Source organism: Spermophilus citellus (genome assembly GCF_964194105.1).
Source record: "Spermophilus citellus genome assembly, chromosome: 3".
Classification (NCBI taxonomy): domain Eukaryota; kingdom Metazoa; phylum Chordata; class Mammalia; order Rodentia; family Sciuridae; genus Spermophilus; species Spermophilus citellus.
This window is the reverse complement of record NC_138184.1, coordinates 24,777,516-24,796,713: the sequence shown is the minus strand read 5'-3', so window position 1 is coordinate 24,796,713 and position 19,198 is coordinate 24,777,516. Positions and strand designations below refer to the sequence as shown.

Genomic DNA, 19,198 nt, shown 5'->3' with positions numbered 1-19,198 from the left:
CTGGGGACCCTTCCCCACCCTCCCAGGGATCCTGCGAGGAGATGTGGGTGGCTGCTTCCTTGCTCCATAAGCTCAGATGCCTCTCTGGCCCACCTCTGAGGGGCTTTGGGGCAAGAGAAAACTGGTGCTGCACTCTACCTTTCCATGGGAGAGTGGGGCTGGCCGGCAGGGGGCAGCAGCCTCCTGGCCAGTCTAAGGGGAAGGGGTGAGGTTCTCTGGAGGCCAGGAAACCACACCCTCTGTAGGTGAAGGCAAGGGTGGGACAGAGTCTGGGGGCTTCAGGAAGTGTGTGGAATAGCTCTCCCAGTTCTGCCTCTCTCCTCCCTATCACCTGGACCTTCTCCAGAACCCCAGGGGCAGAGGCCAAACCCCTGCAGAGCAGAGGAAGGAACCTTCTGCAATCCTCACCTTCCGGTCCCAGCCTGAGGGCTGTAGGCAGTGGCTGCTTCTCCCAGGGCCTACGAGGCTGCCTTGGAAGTCTCTCTCTACCTTCCCTCCTTACCAGTCCCAACATTCCCCAGCATCCCTGCCTCCCCCCATAGAGCTGCTCTCAGGAATTTCAGAGCCTTGAATGTTTTCTGATAGATGATGGCTGACCTGATGTTTAGAAAACAGAAATATGAAGAGGCCATCAATCTATACCAACAAGTCCTGGAGAAAGCGCCAGGTAATCCCTTCCACTGAGAAAGCCTGCATCGGTTCCCACCTAGCAAGTGCTGCCCTGCCAAACAGGGCGGCTGCTCCCCTCCTTCCTGCCCAGGCAGAGGAAGCCCCTTCCTCTCTGATTGTTCCCAGAGAGGCAGGAAACTGATAAAGACCCAGTGGAACGTGCCGGCCCTTCCCGAGTCCAAGGGGCCAGTTCCTGGTCCCAGGCACTTGGCACTGAACCCAGGACAGCCTGTCTGTCCCCAAATCACAGCCATTGGTGTTCACAACCACTTAGTGGGGACTAAAAATCCTCCCATTCCCACTCCCTGCAACATAAAAATCCCCTTCTCTCTGGGGAAGGGCCCAAACCTGAGGTGTAAGCCAGACTCTGAGCAGGCCCAGCAAGTCCAAGTGGACAGGAGTCTGAATCCTGGTCCAACACTTAATAGCATGTAACCTTTTGCAAATTACCTCTCTGTGCTCAGTGTCCTCATCTAAAAAATAAGGACAATAAGAGTACTGACTATATCCTGTAGGTAATATATGGGTAAAGTATAGTGCCAGGTACAATAGTTAGCTGCTGTGTGTGTATGTGTGTGTGTGTGTGTGTGTGTGTGTGTGTTACTGGAGATTGAACCCAGGGGCACTATACCTCTGAGCTACTCCTCTTGCCTTTTTTATTTTTATTTTAAGACAGGGTCTTGCCAAGTTACCCAGGTTAGCCTCAAACCTGCAATCCTTCTGCCTTAGCCTCTCCATTAGCTGGGATTACGGGTATGCACCACTGTACCTGATTTTTATTACTTTATTTATTTATTTATTTATTTATTTATTTATTTATTTTAGTACTGAGGATTGAACCCAGGAACACTTTACCAGAGGTATATCCACAGGGTCTCACTAAATAGCAAAGGGTCTCACTAAATTGCCACGGCTGGCCTCAAACTTGTTATCCTCCTGCCTCAGCCTCCTGAGTCACTGGGATTACAGGTGTACACCACCACACCCAGCTATATTTTATTACCATTATTAAGCATAATTATTATTATTATTATTCACTCAACACTGTAAACCAGATGGGCAGTGTCTACTGGCTCCTCCTAGATGCCCTGCACCTCAGCCTGCTCGCCCTCCGAGGCCAAAGCACTCCTGCCTGATACAGCTGTTGGCCACCACAGCCTAGAATTTTCTGCTCTCTTATTTTAGACAATTTTTCGGTATTGAATAAATTAATTGATCTGCTACGAAGAAGTGGCAAACTTGAAGAGGCACCTGCCTTCTTTGAATCATCCAAGAAGATATCCAGTCGGGTACCTTTGGAACCAGGGTTCAACTACTGCAAAGGCATCTACTCTTGGTTAGTTGGTGGGGCGTGTTGAGGTGGGGCTGTATGCTAGAGACCCTCCCTGTATGCTAGCAGACACCAGAGATCTTGCTCAGTTTCAGGGGAGCAGGAATTCAGCCTCCAGGACAGAGAGCCAGAGATACAGCCCCTGCTATACAGGCTCAGTGGCTCCGGTGTATTAGTGCACTCTCTGGGTCTCAGTCTCCCAGATTCTCAGCTTCCCTGATTCTGCCACTACAGGCACGTAGGGCAGCCCAACGAAGCCTTGAAGTTCCTAAACAAAGCTCGGAAGGACAGCACTTGGGGCCCGTATGCCACTTACTATATGGTGCAGATCTGTCTGAACCCAGACAACGAGCTTGTGGGTGGAGAGGCTTTTGAGAACCTGATGACTGAAAGCAAGTAAGGATGGGGGGGGGGGGGCGGGGGGCTGGGGTGAGGGGCTGGAGAAGGCGGAGGGAGCCAATGTGCACAAGGTAGGCCGGCCGCCTGAGTCCCATTGCTTGCAGCTCCACGAACAGGAAGGAATTGGAGCAGCACGGGGTGCGCACGGCAGAGAAGCTGCTGCGCGAGTTCTACCCTCACTCTGCCTTTGACCAGACCCAGCTGAGGCTCCTACAGAGCCTTTGCCTGATGGCCACCAGGGAGAAGGCAAACGTGGAGGTGGCACTTGGTACCTTCATCGAGATGGCACAGGCGGAGGTGCGCTAGCTTGGGGGAACCAGCGGGCTGCGGGGCCGAGGACAAGGGACAAGGTGCGCTGATGGCCACTTCCCACTATATGTGCAGAAGGACAACACCCCTGCCCTGCTGGCCATGTCGCAAGCCTACATGCTACTGAAGCAGATTCCCAAGGCACGTACCCAGCTGAAGCGCCTGGCCAAGGTCGCTTGGTCGCTGGCCGAGGCCGAGGACCTGGAGAAGAGCTGGCTCCTGCTGGCGGACATCTACTGCCAAGGCGGCAAATACGACCTGGCCTCGGAGCTACTGCGGCGCTGCCTACAGTACAACAAGGCGAGGAGGCGCTCTGAGCAGGGAGGCCGGGCCGGGGAGCAGGGGTCCAGGAACTGCAAGGAGCGCTGTGAGCGATGCCCAGGCTTCAGGGACAGAGGAGATGCTGAGAAGGAACTGGATGGGAAAAAACAGGTGGCGAGGGGCATGTGGGCAACAAACCAGGATTGGAATTAGCAACACCAGTGACAAGGCCAGGCAGGAGGAGGTGCAGGGGGGTCAGACTATTCCCAAAGGAGGAAAAAAACATGAAATGGGAGAGAGAGAGACACAGACAGACAGAGAGAGAGAGACAGAGAGAGAGAGAAGCTGTTGGTGGGGTCAAGGGAGTGCAGAAGTGCAGTCAGGGCTGGAGAGGTTTGCTGGATCTGAGAACACCACTAACCAAACTAATAATGGGACAAGAGGGCTTCTCCAGCGTTGGAGTGGCAGTGAGGAGGGCACACAGCTAACCCCTTGCAAAGCTGAGGGTACCCTTGGGGTCCCTGTGCAAGCTGGGGTTAATGCAGCTCACCTCCCTCCATCGCCCCCTTCTGGTCCCACACCCACACCACACTTGGGCACTGGTTTCCCCTCCACAGAGGTGCTGACCCACTTTCCCTGCAGTCCTGCTGCAAGGCCTATGAGTATATGGGCTTCATCATGGAGAAGGAACAGTCCTACAAGGACGCAGCCACCAACTACGAGCTGGCCTGGAAGTATAGTCATCATGCCAACCCCACCATTGGTAAGGCAGCAGCCAAGATGCACATGAGCTGGTGTGGGAGGGAGGGCATCACAGGACCCCCAACCTGACCCCAGAACTCAAGGCCTGTACCCTCGGTATTGGGGGAAGGGGTCCTGGGGTCATGAGGTTGCCACCCTCTGTGTTCTCCTTGGTCCTGTGCAGGTTTCAAACTTGCTTTCAACTACTTGAAGGACAAGAAATTTGTGGAAGCCATTGAAGTCTGCCACAGTGTAAGCCACCGACGTTGGCAGGGAGGGGTAGTGGCCAGGACCCCTGCCTGATGCTGCGTACCCATTCTCTCTTGGTACAGGTACTCATGGAGCACCCCAACTACCCCAAGATCAGAGAGGAGATTTTGGGAAAAGCCCAAGGATCGCTGAGGATCTAGCTGTGGTCGGAGGGACTCTGGGCCAATGGAAACCGTAAACCTTGAGCAGTTTCCTGGAGGGGGTGGGAAGTGGGTTATTGGAGAAGAAATTCAGAAAATAACATATTCTTCCCTATTTCTATTATGAATGTGGTTTATTTGGAATCATGTCTCAATGGACCTGAAAGGCAACCCAAAGCTTTACCTTTTTTATTTTTTTGTACTAGAGATTGAACCCAGAGGTAATTAACCACTGAGTCACATCCTTTGTCTTTATTTGTTATTTTGAGACAGGGTCTCACAGAGCCTCACTAAGTTGCTGAGGCTGGCTTTGAACTTGTGGTCCTCCTTCCTCAGCCTCCCAAGGCACTGGGATTACAGGCATGCGCCAAGACACACAACTCAAAGCTTTTCATTTTTAAGGTCCAAAGAGTAATTTTGCTCTAGGGAAGAAAGACATCAGTTGGCTTAGCTTTTGTTCACTGGGCACTTTATAATAGGCCCTACTTTAATACTAGACTCTTGAGAGGGCAGATATCCACTCCCTCACCCCATTTTTTGTAATGGGGATTGAATTCAGAAGCACTTTACCATTGAGCTACATCGCCAACCCTTTTCAATTTTTGAGACAAGGTCTTGCTAAGTTGCTGAGACTGACCTGGAACTTATTTATCCTCCTGCCTCAGCCTCCTGAGTTACTGGGATTACAGGCATGCACCACTGTGTCCAGCTCCTGTAGCTATTTTTAAATGCCTCCCCACTTCTGTCTGGTTCTGGAGCTAAAGAAGCACTGTTCCTCCCTGCCATGCTACCCAGTGAGTCTCCACGGGGAATGGGCCCAGGATACTCTGGGCAATGGACCCAGACAGGAGACTCAGGTACAGAAGTCCTCCTCGAGAGTTGAAACCTGGGTGAGAGGGTCTGCTGGTCTGCAAGGGCTATTGTCCCACCCTGTCACATGCATTCTGTCCCTACCCCCTCCCCAAGTCTTCAGGGAGCATCTGCTGATCCTCACCAATTTGGGACAAATCTGATTATTCTTACCTGAAATAGGAAAATACATTCCAAGAAAAAAATAATACCCACTTCAGCATTTGTAAAAGATGTTGCCATCTAATGCATCCCCCAGGAATCCTTTTAATGCCCAAGGGGGCAAATGCAGTGGCCCCTATTCAGATGAATAATGAAATTGTAACTAGCAAGAGGGTGACAGAGGTCACCTTTGCTGGGCTCCCGATACCACTCTTCCTGTTTTTCAGGATGGTAATAATGGGACAGTCCAGCCTCAGGGGAAGGAACTCTGAATTCGGGAGGCCTAAGATCTCCCATGTGACCTCCCCAAACCCCTCCCCTCTCTGGTTCTCAGTGTCCCCCTTTAGTGCAAGAAATTAGACTAGATGTTTCCCAAATCTTAGTACAACTCTCTGCCAATGATGTATGTAGCCAATATTGAAGTTTAATGAATGAATGTATTTATTTATTTCTGTAGTGCTGGGATGGAACCCAGGGCCTCACTCATGGTAGGCAAGTGCTCTAGCACTGAGCTACACACCAGCCCTCGGTTTAATAACTATGTGTTTATATAACAGAAGAGTCACTAGCACAACAAACTCAAGAATTCATGAAAATTGTTGCATAGGATGGGTCTAACTATTAAGCATATCGATATATTTTTAGAAAAGTATAAAGGGTTTATTTAGTGAAATGAAAGTAGTGCACCAGACACGTGGAGTAGACCACCTCCAAGAGAGGAAAACAGCCCATATAATTGATTTAAAGAAACATCCAGGAAGCAGAGGGGTAGAATTTTCAAGAGAAGTTGTCTAATGACTATGGTTGGGAACGGTGAGCAAATAAGGGTCCCTTTTAGAAAAGTGTCAGTTGTCCTTGATGGCTGTCAAACCTTCTTTTTCTAATGTAGTACTGATCATGTGCAGGACCTCTTGGTGAGCTGGTGCTCTGGAATGCCCTCCCCGGGTTACTGCCATCTTTCCTTTAGGAAAACCCCCCAGTCCCTTTTCCTGTGACCTGCTTTACAACCCAGTTTTGTTGGGACAAGTTTGAGAGGCAGGTCTGTCTGTCTGGAGAATTATTTATGAAAGGAGTGTGCATTAGCCATACTTTTTTGTGGCTGTAAAACACAAGTTATCTTCATTTATCTCAAAAATAAACAAATAAAAAAACCTCAAGATGTAACACTGTGGCCCTAGAAGGGAATGGGCAAGCCTCAATCCAACATGAGTTGAATCTGGAGCAGGAGCATTTAGGGGCTTCTAGGCAGGAGATGCTGAGAGCTGCCACCAGAACCCTGGATAGTCAGAAATGCTTCAGAGCCCATGGAAAGACCAGGATTTGGGATCATGCATGCTGAAGCAGTCTGCAAAAGCATCTGCAGGCAACATTGAAGGGTGAGGAAGCAGAACAACTGAATGTACAAGGGTGCTGTATCCTGGGAAGCCTAAGGGCTGGGCTGTCTCTGGCTAAACTGGTTACAAGGACATGCTGCCCCACGACAGGCCAGACTCCAAGCCATTCTTCTAATGGCCATTATTATGTGGTCATGCCCATGCATGTCCAGAAGAGACAGACACCCAAAGGATGATAGGACTGGCAAAAAGAGGGGAACATATACAGAAATATAAAAACAAAATGAAATTGCAAACACAGGCTTGCATGCTGCAGGCACTCCTCCAAGTGTTTTGCATATATGAACTTAACAAGCTAATGAAAGGAGCAATGTTATTTGCACAGTACTGAGGACACCCAGGTACAGAGCACCTAATTTGCATAAGTCACCTCACTAGGGAATAGAAAAGCTGGGATTCAAACCTGTCATATTGGGTCATGCTCATGAGTGTGCCCAGCGCAGACCAAGAGGCAGAGGGTTAGACCACGAAAAGGGTCTTTTGGTTGGTCCCCCTCCCAGCACCTGTACAAATCATTACCATCTGTAAGGGAGAGGGTGAAATGCTTCCAAAGGCTCCCTGGGGCAGGGTGCAGCCTGCTCCTTTGGCCCACAGCCCACTTCAGCTGCTGGGGACAGGTCAGACAGGTCTGGTTGGTGCAGATGGATGAAGCTCTGCAGCTTCTGGTGCCACAGCTGTTGAGCCCATCTCCACGCCAGGCCTCCACCAGCCACATCTCAATGCCTGTTCCAACCTGGTGGTGGGTGACTTAACCTTCCGGGCCAGGCCCTAGCTCAGTGCTTTCACTTACCCAAAATAGACAGCCCCATTCCAGAAGAGTGGCCTGCTGCTGCTCCCCACTGCTACCCCAAATGACCACTGGGGAGGAATGGGTTAATTCAAAAGGAACAGTGCACCATCTGCCCAGCCAGCCTCTCAGCTGGCTTCCTGCCTCCAAGCCGACTGTCCTGTCTGGAAGGAGGCCCAGTGTGCTATGTGCGCCCCACCTACCCAACACGGCCCCAGTGTCCACACTGCCCTCCAAGGCCACCCCCTCCCTCTCCACTGGCTCCTGGAGGTGTACCCCAGCTCCCCATCCCAATAATGCAGACCACACCGTTAAAAATAGAGCCTCTTTATTGGTACCTGTCAGCTCAGGTACAATGTGTTCCCACAGCACAGGCTGGCAAGGATGCCTAGGCAAAGGGGCAGGCCCAGAGCCTAGCTTTCTTGGCACAGACACACAGAGAAATGAATAAATTATACTTCTGACACTGAGGGACAATATAAAAGTTAATGTAAAATTCAAAATTCATAATTCAACATCAGCAAACAAAGGGCATAAAAGCCCTAAGGAGCCACCCCTTAGCAACTGGCCTTGGGGTACATGGTGGGCTGGGATGGAGTGCAGTGCCCCAAAGCCCTGCAGGGTGGTGTTCATACCAAGGCAAGTCCCTTGCCCTTTCCGGGCATCTAGTCTCCCCCTCCTATCCTATATTATAGGCTGGGAACAGAGGCCACTGCCTTTTGGAGGGGAGAAAGTCGATCGGAGGGCAGGAAGCAGAGGGGCTGGGTAGGGCAGGCATAAGGGGGTTTTGGTCACAGCTGGCCAGCCCAGCACCTGCTTACACAGCCATCCCCGAACCAGGCAACCAACAGGAGACCACAGGGCTTGCATCCACACCTGGTATACACCAAAGCCCAGGCAGGACAGGATGCAGGACAAAAGGGACCCTGCCCCCAGCACTACCTACCAGCCAAAGAGGCACAGCTAAAGCTGCTTCAGTCTCCAAATAAATTATGGAAATAAATTACAGTCTTCACAGTCCAGAGGATCTAGCCACCCCATGGGTCTAGGGCTCAGAGCGGCGTGAAAAGCCCGAAGAGGCTGATGAGCCCCGTTCCACTGTCCTTGGGCTAAGGAATATCATACAGAGACTGAAAAGAGGTCTGCGAAGCTCCAGGAGAGCCATGTCTTCTCCTCCTGGCCCATGCTGAGGTGGTGGAAGAGCACTGTGTGTGTGTGTGGGGGGGGGGGGGGGCCAGGCCACTGAAAGGGGGGGAAGCCCCTCCCGCTCTCTTCAGCATACAAAAGTTAATAAATAAATAAATTCAGAGTGTTTCGTGGAAACCAGGAGTGCCCACATACCCGTGGCTGAGCCAGCCAATAGGAAACTTGTTACATACAGACCTTGGGGAGCCCCCAAATCACAAAAAAAGCAGCAACAGGGCTCTTGGGGCAGGAGAAAGGTACCCTAGTACCTCAGACCTGCACAGGCTCTACCAGAGAGGCCGGGGCAGTGTCCTCAAACTGGCTGTCGATGAAGGGGGCCAAGGCGTCGGCAACTGGTTCAGACAAGCCCATGAGGGACTCCAGGAAGCAAGTGCTGCCATCCCCCGGTGGAGAGAGGCCAGGCAAGGGGCCGTGGGATGCCTCGAGGTTGTCCAAGCTGCCAGGCGCCTTCTGGGAGGTATAGTGAGGCCCCAAACTGTAATCTGGCAGAGACTGGAGTAGCTCGAAGGAGTCGCAGGAAGACAGGCTGAGGTCCACTGAGTTGCTCTGGTGAATGTCCACACTGGGTGGCACCGAGGTGCCAGGGAGGCTACTTTCTCTCAACCCTTCAAAGCCACCATTTAGGAAGCAGCTAGCATCCAGGTTGGCATTCTCATCCAGGATACCCGGCACAAAGCTAGTGCCAGAATAGTTGAGGGTCCAGCTGGCCAGGCCACCAGGGTCACCAGTAAAGATGTCAGTTGGGTAAAAGCAGCTGAGGTTGTCCAGGTTCCCCACACCCCCTTCCTCTTCCTCCTCCTCCCCACCAAGGTCAGAGTCACTGAAACTCAGGATCCGCGCCAGGCTGTCATCATCCATGCTTGGCTGGAAGCCAGGACCAGGCAGGCCTGGATGGGTGGGGTGGTCTGGGGCCTCACTAGCGCCTGATGAGGAAGATGTTGTGGAAGAATCGGTCATGTCACTGCTGCAGCTATTGTCTCCCAGCTCACTGCTTGCTGGGGGGCTGGCCAGCGGGAAAGAGGACACCATGTCCTGCTCGCCAGGATTGGCTGGGCTGCCCTGTGCAGGGGCCTCCAGCTCTCCAAGGCTCTCAGCCCCCTGCTCCAGCTGCAGGCGCGTGAGTGTGTGGATGAAATGGGTCTGCACACGCGCCTGATTAAATTCCACACGGCCGTTGGGGTTCTCACAGCCCTCCTTACAGCAGCCACAGGGGAACCCTGTGTGGTCCATCTGCAAAGAAAGTGGAGGCACAAGTGAGAATTCTGTGGAGTGCAAGAACCCCAGGCTCAACCTCCCCAGCCCAGCCCTATCCAGCAACCATACCTGGCATTTGATACCCGCCAAGCTGCAGCTGCAGGTCTCAGGGTCACAGACCCTATCGCAGCGACAGCCACAGTCCTCACGGGATTGGCGCAGCGCCTTCAGTTCCCGCTTCTCCTCGCGGTCGATCCTTCGCACACCAGAAGCCCGCAGCAGAGCACGCCGCCGCCGAGCTGGGTGGGGTTGTAGGAAGTTCACTTCTTCCAACCGGCCGCCTGCCACAGCCACTGCCAAGTCTTCTTCCACAGAGGCATCATTGATGGCATCCACTGTAAGTGGCAGGCCTGCCTCCCCCTCAGATACTCCAGAGGCGGAAAGCTGCATCCATGGGAGAGGAAATGTGAGAGGCACGAACACTTAACAAATGTTAAAACGAACACTTAACAAATGTCCAAAGCGCTTACTGTGTGCTGGGCACTGTGGATATGGTGTTGAGAACAAGCAAGGACACTGCCCTTAGGGCATCTTGCAGAGATGTCCTATCAATCCCCAGATCAGGGACAAAATTCCCTCTCCTATTACACATACACCACCACCACTCCCCAACAACATAAATTCCACATCCTCCTCCCTGTTAAGGTCAGACACCAGGCCCTCAGTCCACCTGGACCCACCATCCTTTCCCTGTGTCTGCAGATAATCTGGTCTGATTAGGCCAATCACAGAGTCCACAGACCTATTTGCCCACATATGACATGCAAACTGGCACCCAGCTGCTAGGATTCCAGGAGCAGCTGGAGTGCACGGGCCATGAGGACAGGTCTCCCTACCTTCCATTGCAGCATCTCCAGCTTCTCCTCTTTCAAATGCTGGCGGAGTTTCTCACGCCGGGCCCAGGCTTGTTCCTGTGTAAACTCACACAAGGAGAAGTGGCGGCAGGCGCTGTGGCGAGGGGCCATGCCCAGAGTACAGCCACCACGGCTGGGCACACTGGTGAAGCCCTGGCACCGTGGGAAGTAGAAGACAGTGATGCCAGTGAAGGCAACACGGCATGGGCGCTCCCGAGGAGCCCGCTTCAAAATGGACCGAGCTGGAAGACAGGCAGGGAAGGGGTGGGATTAGTTCTCTGAAGCGCAGTATCACCTCGAGGAAGAGTGCAAAGTACTGTCTCTCCCCACGCATCTCCTCTCTACCCTCCTTAAAAAAAAAAAAAAAAAAGGACCTGAATTTAGAAGCCAGCCTGGCTGGGATTGGAGCTGGTAAAACTGAACAAACACCCATGTCAACATTGGCTCGAAGTCATTTACCAGTCCAAGTGACAGTATTCATAGGGTTGAATGTCTTTCCATTACTATCAGTCATCTACCTGTCCCTTTTACAATTTTATATTGATTTGTAGGAACTCTTTATGTATGAAATTGGAGATAATGATCATCTATTCAACCTCTCTGTGCAAATATTTTGGTCATCCCTTTGGTATGGCACTTCATGTAATTTTGTTGTTGTTGTTTTGGCAGTGCCAGGGATTGAATAACCCACAGACTTGTGCATGCTAGGCAGGTGCTCTACCACTAAACTACAGCCCCAGTCCACACAAACCAATTTTTTAAGGTTTATGTAGTCAAAAATACATATTGATTTTTTTCCTTCAAAGTGTCTGTTTTGCAACAGGCTTAGAAAGTCCTTCCCTTTTAAGTTACTGATTGTATATTGATCCCTAAGCTACATATTGATACATTCAATACATATATTGGTCTATTATTTTCATAAACCAAATATTGGCAATTCCATATTTCAAGCTAATACATTAATTTTAAAAGACTTTGTACTGTTAGAGTCTATGTGCTAAAAATCATAGTGTACAATGCACACACACGCAGCATATATCTGTGCTATTAAAATTTCATGAGGCGGTGATTAGGAAAAAAATCGTCTTAAAAGATTCCTTGGAGGTAGAAGGAGCAATAGTGAAAAACAAGCTTGAGAAACAATGCTCTAAGATAATCAGTTAGAAAGCTGGATTTTTTTTTTTTTTAATTCAGTGCCAGGGACTGAACCCAGAGCTTGTGCATAGTAGGCAAATGTTCTTACCACTGAGCTATATCCCCAGTCCTCTTTATCAATTTGGAATCAGAATTACACAAGCTTGGAAAATAACCTGGAAAAAACCCTCTTGCAGTGTGTTCAGGCAAAGACAAACAGCATTTTGACAAGAGAGGGACTGGCCTGGCAGGCCCTGCGGCAGAGATGTGTCGGGTGTGGAACTCCAGCAACTGGGTTTGTAGGAAGGGCAGGCAGGGTGCACACTGGAGAAACGAAACTGGAACAGAAGGGAGGGGCTCAGTGGGAAGGCCCCAGGGCCACTCCAAGGAGCTGCATCCTGGATGTCACTACTCCCAAGGTCAAAGGTGAATCAAGCTAGCCCCTGAAGTGGATGCCATAGGAAGCCAAGTGAGGGAGCTACAGCCCTGGAAACCTGACCTCCCAATTCACCTTTCAGGAAGGAAGAAAAGGTAGAGTGGGGTTCCCAGGGAAGAGAGGACTCACGGGTAAAACTTTGGGAGCCACAGAAGTCCCTTTCAGGTAGGGGCATCTGACCCCAGGGGCTCTCTTCATCTGAGACTGAAGAGCTTGGGGAGCAGGAACGAGAGACGCAGTCAGAGGAGGTGGAGGAGCAGAACGAGGAGGAGTCCTCCTCCAGCTGGTCAAACTTCCTCTTCTTCAGCAGCCCAGTCATGGTCGCAGAGGTGCTCTAGGGGCTGGCGACAGACGGCCTGGAATGGGAATGAGAAAGTTAAGTGTCGGGCAGGTGGTAACAGCAAGCCCTGGCAGAGGGTTCCAGAAGGCAGGCTCTCAGCCACGATCACTATTCCTCCTACTTCTGCTCCAAGTGTCCCAGAGCTAGGTCTTGGCCCTCCTGTCCAAGCCAGAAGCTCTAGGTACAGGAGCAGTCTCCAGGAGGGCCCCCTACCCCCAGCACAAGACACAGCACTTCTTCCTCCAAACAAATCCATATCCTGATGCCTTTGAACTCCCACAACCTTTGCCCAAAGCCTTCTGGGGAAACCGCCTGGCATCTTCCCCACCACCTTCTACAACCCACCTACCCACAACATCCACACCAGCAAGGGCAACCAGCAGACAGACCAACAGATGGACTGATGGACTTCGGCTGTACCATTCCTGGACAGGAGTCATGGGGGCTGACTCATTGCAGGGGTGACTCATGGGGGCTCCCGTCTGTGCACCTTTGTGTGCGAAACCCAGCCACGCGCCACAGCCCACAGGGCCCTCAGAAGGTGGTACTGCTTCCTCTTCTCCAGCACACCCCCATACCCACCAGCCTGCACACAGGAAGCCCCAGGCCCTCCTTCCAGGGTCAGGCACTCTGGGAAAAGCTGGCTTTGATGGCCCCCATTCCCACACGGAGGACTTTCCTGAGCCCCTCCCTTCCAGTGATGGAACTTCTCAGACTTTCCCTCAGAAACCCCCATCCCGCAGGAGAGAAGTCCCCTGCCTGCAGGCTTAATGTGACAGGGAACCTTCATTTGATCTTAAACTCCACTGTTTAAGATCTTGCCTTCTACTCCAATGTTTTAAACTGTTTGAATGAACCTCCCATGGAAATTACTATTCCCCTTTAGCTTCTGAGGTGCAGCACCCCAGGACACACTGTGCTTCCCCACTGAGACCTCAACCCTCGGTGGAATGCAACCAGAGACGTCACAGCCAGCCTGGCCTCAGAGTGGAGAGGGCTGGGGCTCTCTGCCCTAAATGCCAAGTGTAGCCCCTCTGCCTGAGGAACCCCCAGAGGATTCAATTCCAGGGCTGCTCACGGCTACCTTGGCCCCGTCCTATGGCACTCAGGGCTGGGTCCCCAGGAGGCGGCCTGGAGGAAGGGGAAACAAAGCTGAGGCCCTAGGGCTAGGGAACCCCACCCCCACTGCCATCACAGGAAACGAAAGAACAGGAAAAACCAAGCAGAAAGCTGTCTTGGTCTCTTCTACTCAGGTGTCCTTTCCAAACACCACTTTCCTTATCCCAAGCCTCTCCCAGTCCCTGAACCTAGGGAATGTGCTGTGAACCAATTAACTGGATAAAATCCATCCCAGGGATAGCCTCTGTCAAGCAGGCATGAGAGAAGCAAGAAAATCTCTCTCCCTGGCTAGCCCCCCACCCTGGGCCTGGGGGAAGAGGATACACAGGTGTTTCCGGGGGTAGTTTCTTAGGCTTGGCACCCCCCTTCCCAGGGTCAAACCACAAACAAAAACAACCCAGCTCCCAGTTGACCTGCAGGCTCTCCCAGGAGATGGGGGAACTCATAATCCAGAGCCAGGCACACACATGCACACACACAGAGACCACAGATATTCAGACACAGAAGCACACACATGAACCAACAGCACCCACACCTCCTGCCCCTGTGGGGAGACACCATCCTTTCCCCCAAATTCCAGGTGCCATCTATAGGGTGCTGAATGCCTCACGTGCCTGGTCTGAGGACGGCGTCCCCCTCCTCACCACCACCAATTGCCCACTCTCTATGCCTGGCCTTCCCCAGGAAACATACAATTCCACAGGCCCCAAATTGAACCCTGGTCTCTGTCCCCCACCCCCAACACCATCTGTTCCTCTTCCTGTGTTCCCTATCTTAGTAACAGCACTGCCACCCACCCAGTTGCTCAAGCCAGAAACCTGCAGCCATCCTCAACTCCTTCCTCCCTCTCCCTTCATCTACGTCCAGGCCCTGGGTCCTGAAGTTCACATACACATTCACATACTCCACACAAAGTCAGGCACAGACTCAGTAGGTATCCTGGAGGCCACCCAGCATTGTATTAAAAACCCTGGCTCCAGAACCAGACTGCCTGCCTTTGAACCCTACCTTGGATATTAATTGGCTGGGTGATCCTGGACAAGTTCCTTAACATTTCTGTGCCTCCGACTCTTTTGTCTTAAAACCTCATAGGGTTAGAAGGTTTATAGGAATCAATACAAGTCATGTTCTTGGACAATGATAAGTGTTTCAGTAAATGTGTGGAAAAAAGAATGAGCTCCTGGATACACACAACACAGATGAATCTCAGATATTACACCGAGTCAAAGAAACCAGAAACAAAATCCTGATCATGAAGTTCAAGAAAAGGCAAAACTCATCGGTGATTACACAAGTCAGAATAGTGGTTCCAGGGGAGGGAGGGGCACACACTGGGAAGAGTCACGAGGGGATTTCCTGTGAGGTCTAGAAATGTTCTCTGTTGTGCTCTGGTTGATGGTGATAGGGGTGCCTAAAAACTAAAAATTCATCTAGCTGTACATGTGGAATGTGTATACTGTATGCATTCTATGTAGGTCACCATCAATTTAAAAAGTCTGGGCTGAGGGTGTAGCTCAGCTGTACAGCACTTGCCTAGGATGCTCAAGCCTTGGGTTCAATTCCTAGCACTTAAAATAAATAAAGTTTATTACCCTTATCACCTCCCTGTCCCCATCACTACTACACACGTCCCCTGCTTCTGCTCCTGCTCTCTCCACCCAACCATTCTTTGTTCTGTAGCCAGAATGACCATGTAAATCCAAAGATCCACCTGCCATTCCATTGCAGAGCACCACTCTGCTGTAGCTCCCCCTGGGGAAGCTTGACCTTAGGATCAGTTAAGAGGCTGAAGCAGAGCTGGCCACTGCTTGGCCTCCAGCCTCATCCCGCAGTCTCCCTATGGCTCTTCTCTGTACTCCAGCTGAACCTGCATTTCCCCTACCGGACCATGCCCTTGCCCAACTCCCGGCCTTTGCACAAACTGGAACAACCCAACCTCATTCTCTTTCAGAAGTTATCCTCAAAGGGACCTCCAGAGTCCCCTACTCTTACCTCCTGCCTCTCTAGGTTCCTGCTGAAGGCCAAATATTTGTGTCCTACTAGAATTCCTGTGTTGGAAGTCAAATCCCAAGTGATGGTGCTTAAAGGCCTTTGGGAGATAAGGTCATGAATGGAAATAATGCCTTTATAAGAAACACAGAGATGACCTCTTTCTCGACCATGTGGGGACACAGTAAGACACAGTGCATCTGCAAGTCAGAAAAGGAACCCTCCTCATCAGATTGACACCCTGAACTTGCACCCACCCACTTTCAGAAACAGAAGAAGTAACTTCTTTTGTCTAAGCCACCCAGCCTATGCCATTGTTATAGCAGTCCAAACTGACCAGATAGCTCCCTTGGTATCAGGAATCGACCTAGAAACAGATTATAAGCACACAAGTTTTCAATGTGACCTTTGGCTCCTGGCAGTTAATTTAGGAGAGGGCCACATGTTCCTCCTCTGGCCAGTGCCAGAGGATTCAAGCAAGAATGACACTTAAATGTGGCCCTAAAGACTGGAGAGGGAAGGTCCAACTGCAGGTGATGCCAACACAGGCCTAACAGGAGGCCCCCTGTTCCCCAAGAGTAAACAGATGAAGAGATGTCAAGGAAGCAGCTCAGGCCAGATACCAGGGCTCTGCCATCAGGAATGTCCACAGAAGGATTTAAGGTGAGGGGGTTCTAGCCTCCAAGGCTGCAGATAGGAAAAGAGTCATAGGGAGGTTACAACCCACTACAGGCAAGAGTGATGAGCCCCTTGCAGGATCTGCAGACCTGGAATGAAATGAGAATCATCTCCCTGATACTCCTTTGGGGAGGTGGGGAAGAGCTCCTGGATCTCAGTTCCTCTGTCCCACCTGGGGATTCAGAGGCTGAGAGAGGCAGAGGCAGGAGATGAGATGGAAAGACTGAGCCAGAAACAAGGAGAAGCCAAGTCAGAAAAAGGAATGAAAGATAGTGAAAGAGTCCAAGAAAAGTGTCAGACAGTGAGTCAGAGGGTGGGGGAGGGGCCCTCTGCAGCTCCCCAGGAATCAAGATCCTGACCGTGGCACTGTTCCCAGGGTGAGCACAACCCCCCTCCTGGGGTCCTGGAGGAAGGAAAAGAAATTCCCAGGGAGCTGGCTCAGACAGAAATACCACACCCCCAAGGAGCCCCGGGAGACAGGCCCTGAATCAAAGAGAACCAGGCTTCTTCCGGGATCTGACTGGGCCCTGAGAATCAGGCAGCCCTCCAGCCACCACACACAGGCACTGGCAGCCTAGGAGAATGTCTCCCAAGCCTACAGGCCACAACTACACACTCAGGTTGCACTATGTGAATCCAAGGAAGGCCACCTCACTCTTGGCACCAAGCAACCCAGGGCTTTTGGGGAAGGACATTTCAAGACCTCTAAAAAGTCCCATCAACTCCTCTGTCCACCTCAGCAGTCCCATCAGTGCCCCAGCTCCCAGCCAGAGCTGGTATTAGGGAGGGGGCACCTTTAGTCGCCTCCAACCCCTCCAGGAATCTGAAGAATGTGTCCTTTAACCTCAGAACTGAAGGCCTTGGCCAGCTACCCCCACTCCCAAACACCTGGGGTCACATGACCCCAACCCCCAAGAATTACTTCCTAGAACAGGGGAAAAGCACCTAAGAGCACCTCTGGTCCCAAGTGAAACAAATTGTCTGGACAGCCCAGAGACAGCAGACAGGAAGCATGGGCACACCCCTCCCCCACCCATCCCTCTGAAAGTCATCTGGGGGAGGGGACAGTTCCTAGGCCTAGCCTCCAGGGCTTGGCACTGGGTAGGTGCCAAACGTTTGCTGGCTACTTAAGGCACTTGCTTCTGCAGGAGGGAAATTACACCTGACAGTGACAGCTCCTTCCACCTAAGCCAAGGCCTCCTTAACTTCATTCATTCATTCATTCATTCATTCAACAAATATTTACTGAGCTCCCATAATGAGTCAAGTACTGGGGTAGGTGTTTGGTCATACAGGGGGCAAGATTTACAACAAATGTTGTCCTCTAGAAGTGTGAGCTGGGGGATGGGGACAATCAGTGTGGGGTGATGGAATGGAGAGGGTGAAAGGGCCATGCAGGGAAAGAATCACAGGGAAAAGAAGGGGTAAAGGCAGATTTCTCTGGAAAATGGATGTAGGGAGAGTTCTTCAAGAGAGTGGGTATAGTATGGGTGAGGATCTGGAGCAGGAACAGCCAAAAAGGTGAGTGGAGGAGGGGCAACTTAAGAGACAGCAAAGCCAGGGCTACAGGGCAGGCTTTATCCTGAGGGCACAGGAAGCCACTGAAGGGTTTAAGTAGGGAGTGACAATACCAGATTTGCATTCTTAAAAGATGGCTCAGCACCGGGACTAGAGGGGGTGTGACCTGTTGGACCGAGAAGCCAGGGCCAGGTGAGGTGACAGTACAAGAACAGAGAAGAAAGGGGGGTGGGCCTGATGACTTTGGGATTCGGAGATATAAGAGGGCAGGGCTATGGAGGATTTGGGGGCATGGGGTGATGAGTTACGCTTCAGAGGACTGTGCGACTTCTGAGTGGAGGTGTTGGGTGGGCAGTGAGAGAGCTGGGGAGGACGCTCTGGTGTCAGGAATGTGGGCTATGGCTGTGTGACTGTGCCGGGAACAGGAGTGACTAAGTGTATGGCTGTTGCTGTGGTGTGGGCATCTCAACAGTGCGTGACGGGGAAAGGCCCCCCGGGGAGGGGAAACTGAGGACGGAGAGGAAGTACGTGCAGAGGAGGGAGTAGAAGTGCGTGGGAGAGGACCTATGTGTGCCCGCGGGTGGCCGGTATAGCTGCGCCCGTGACTCACGGCGGTGGCCTCCGAGTGTGACGGTGACTGACAAACAGGTGAGCGTACGACACAATCCCTCCTCCTCCCTCCCGGGGTCCGTGACTCACCAAGCCTCACTCCTCGCTCATCCCTCCACTCCCTCCCTGACCCCCGCCTGCCAGGATCACCCGGCACACGCCGCAGCTCCCGCACCCTCCCCCGGGGGGAGCCCGATGAGAAAGGCGACAAATGTCACCTGCTCCGGCCACGCGAGAAACTTCTGAAAAGTTCTCAGGCCGCGGGGTCAAAAGGAAACTCACCCGCGGACGCGCGCGCCTGGCCACTCTGCCACCTGCACCCGGTTCTGGGAGCCGGGACATCTCGGGGCAACTGGGGCGGGGGAGGGGAGCGAAAAACCTACGACTCCAGCCTCCCCGGCTCCAAGCCGTGGACTCGGGCCGGGTTGGGCAGCCCCCAGCCCCAGAGCCCACTTGGGTTGCCCGAGAGCGAATAGCAAGGGCCGGAGCAGCACTGCCACTAGCGCCGGATGCCCCCTCCCCAAAGTCCCGTCCAGTCGGTCTCGGGTCCCCTTAGCACTCACCTGAGAGCCGGTCGCTCGCCAAGGACACCGACGCGACCCTCGTCCCAGCCCGGCACGCTCCCCGCGCCGCGACTCTCTGCGCTCCGCCGGGCAGCCGTCGGTCAAGCCGCCCCTCGCTCTGCGCGTCCGGCGGCTGCGGCGGCGGCGGGAGACTGGCTGCGCCGGGCCCCGCCCGCCGCTCCGCCCT

The 19,198-nt window shown here is 52.5% G+C and overlaps 2 protein-coding genes across 4 annotated transcripts in view; one reads left to right on the top strand and one right to left on the bottom strand.

The window, feature by feature from the left end:
- The window catches only part of TTC21A (tetratricopeptide repeat domain 21A), a 35,147-nt gene extending 29,381 nt beyond the window's left edge, over nt 1-5,766 (top strand). For all 3 annotated transcript variants that reach the window (XM_081286626.1, XM_081286625.1, XM_081286624.1), the window contains 8 exons: nt 586-667; nt 1,855-2,005; nt 2,234-2,395; nt 2,503-2,695; nt 2,783-3,007; nt 3,611-3,731; nt 3,894-3,961; nt 4,042-5,766. In XM_081286626.1, the coding sequence (XP_081142752.1) occupies nt 586-667; nt 1,855-2,005; nt 2,234-2,395; nt 2,503-2,695; nt 2,783-3,007; nt 3,611-3,731; nt 3,894-3,961; nt 4,042-4,119 (1,080 nt within the window). In that variant the 3' untranslated portion in view covers nt 4,120-5,766. The remainder of the gene's footprint in view (nt 1-585; nt 668-1,854; nt 2,006-2,233; nt 2,396-2,502; nt 2,696-2,782; nt 3,008-3,610; nt 3,732-3,893; nt 3,962-4,041) is intronic.
- Nucleotides 5,767-7,850: 2,084 nt separating this feature from the next.
- CSRNP1 (cysteine and serine rich nuclear protein 1) lies at nt 7,851-19,198 on the bottom strand. The gene is made up of 5 exons (XM_081286774.1): nt 19,012-19,198; nt 12,325-12,551; nt 10,608-10,867; nt 9,841-10,155; nt 7,851-9,747 (listed from the first exon to the last, which is right to left on the bottom strand). Exons 2-5 carry the CDS (start codon nt 12,512-12,514, stop codon nt 8,767-8,769), a joined length of 1,746 nt encoding a protein of 581 aa, XP_081142900.1. The 5' UTR covers nt 12,515-12,551; nt 19,012-19,198; the 3' UTR covers nt 7,851-8,766.

Coding starts and splice junctions, on each gene's coding strand:
- CSRNP1 (XM_081286774.1), bottom strand. CDS start 12,514: ATGACTGGGCTGCTGAAGAAGAGGAAGTTTGACCAGCTGGAGGAGGAC. Junction 10,868..12,324: donor TGGCTCCCAAAGTTTTACCC/GTGAGTCCTCTC, acceptor CCTGTCTTCCAG/CTCGGTCCATTTTGAAGCGG. Junction 10,156..10,607: donor TGGAGATGCTGCAATGGAAG/GTAGGGAGACCT, acceptor CCATGGATGCAG/CTTTCCGCCTCTGGAGTATC.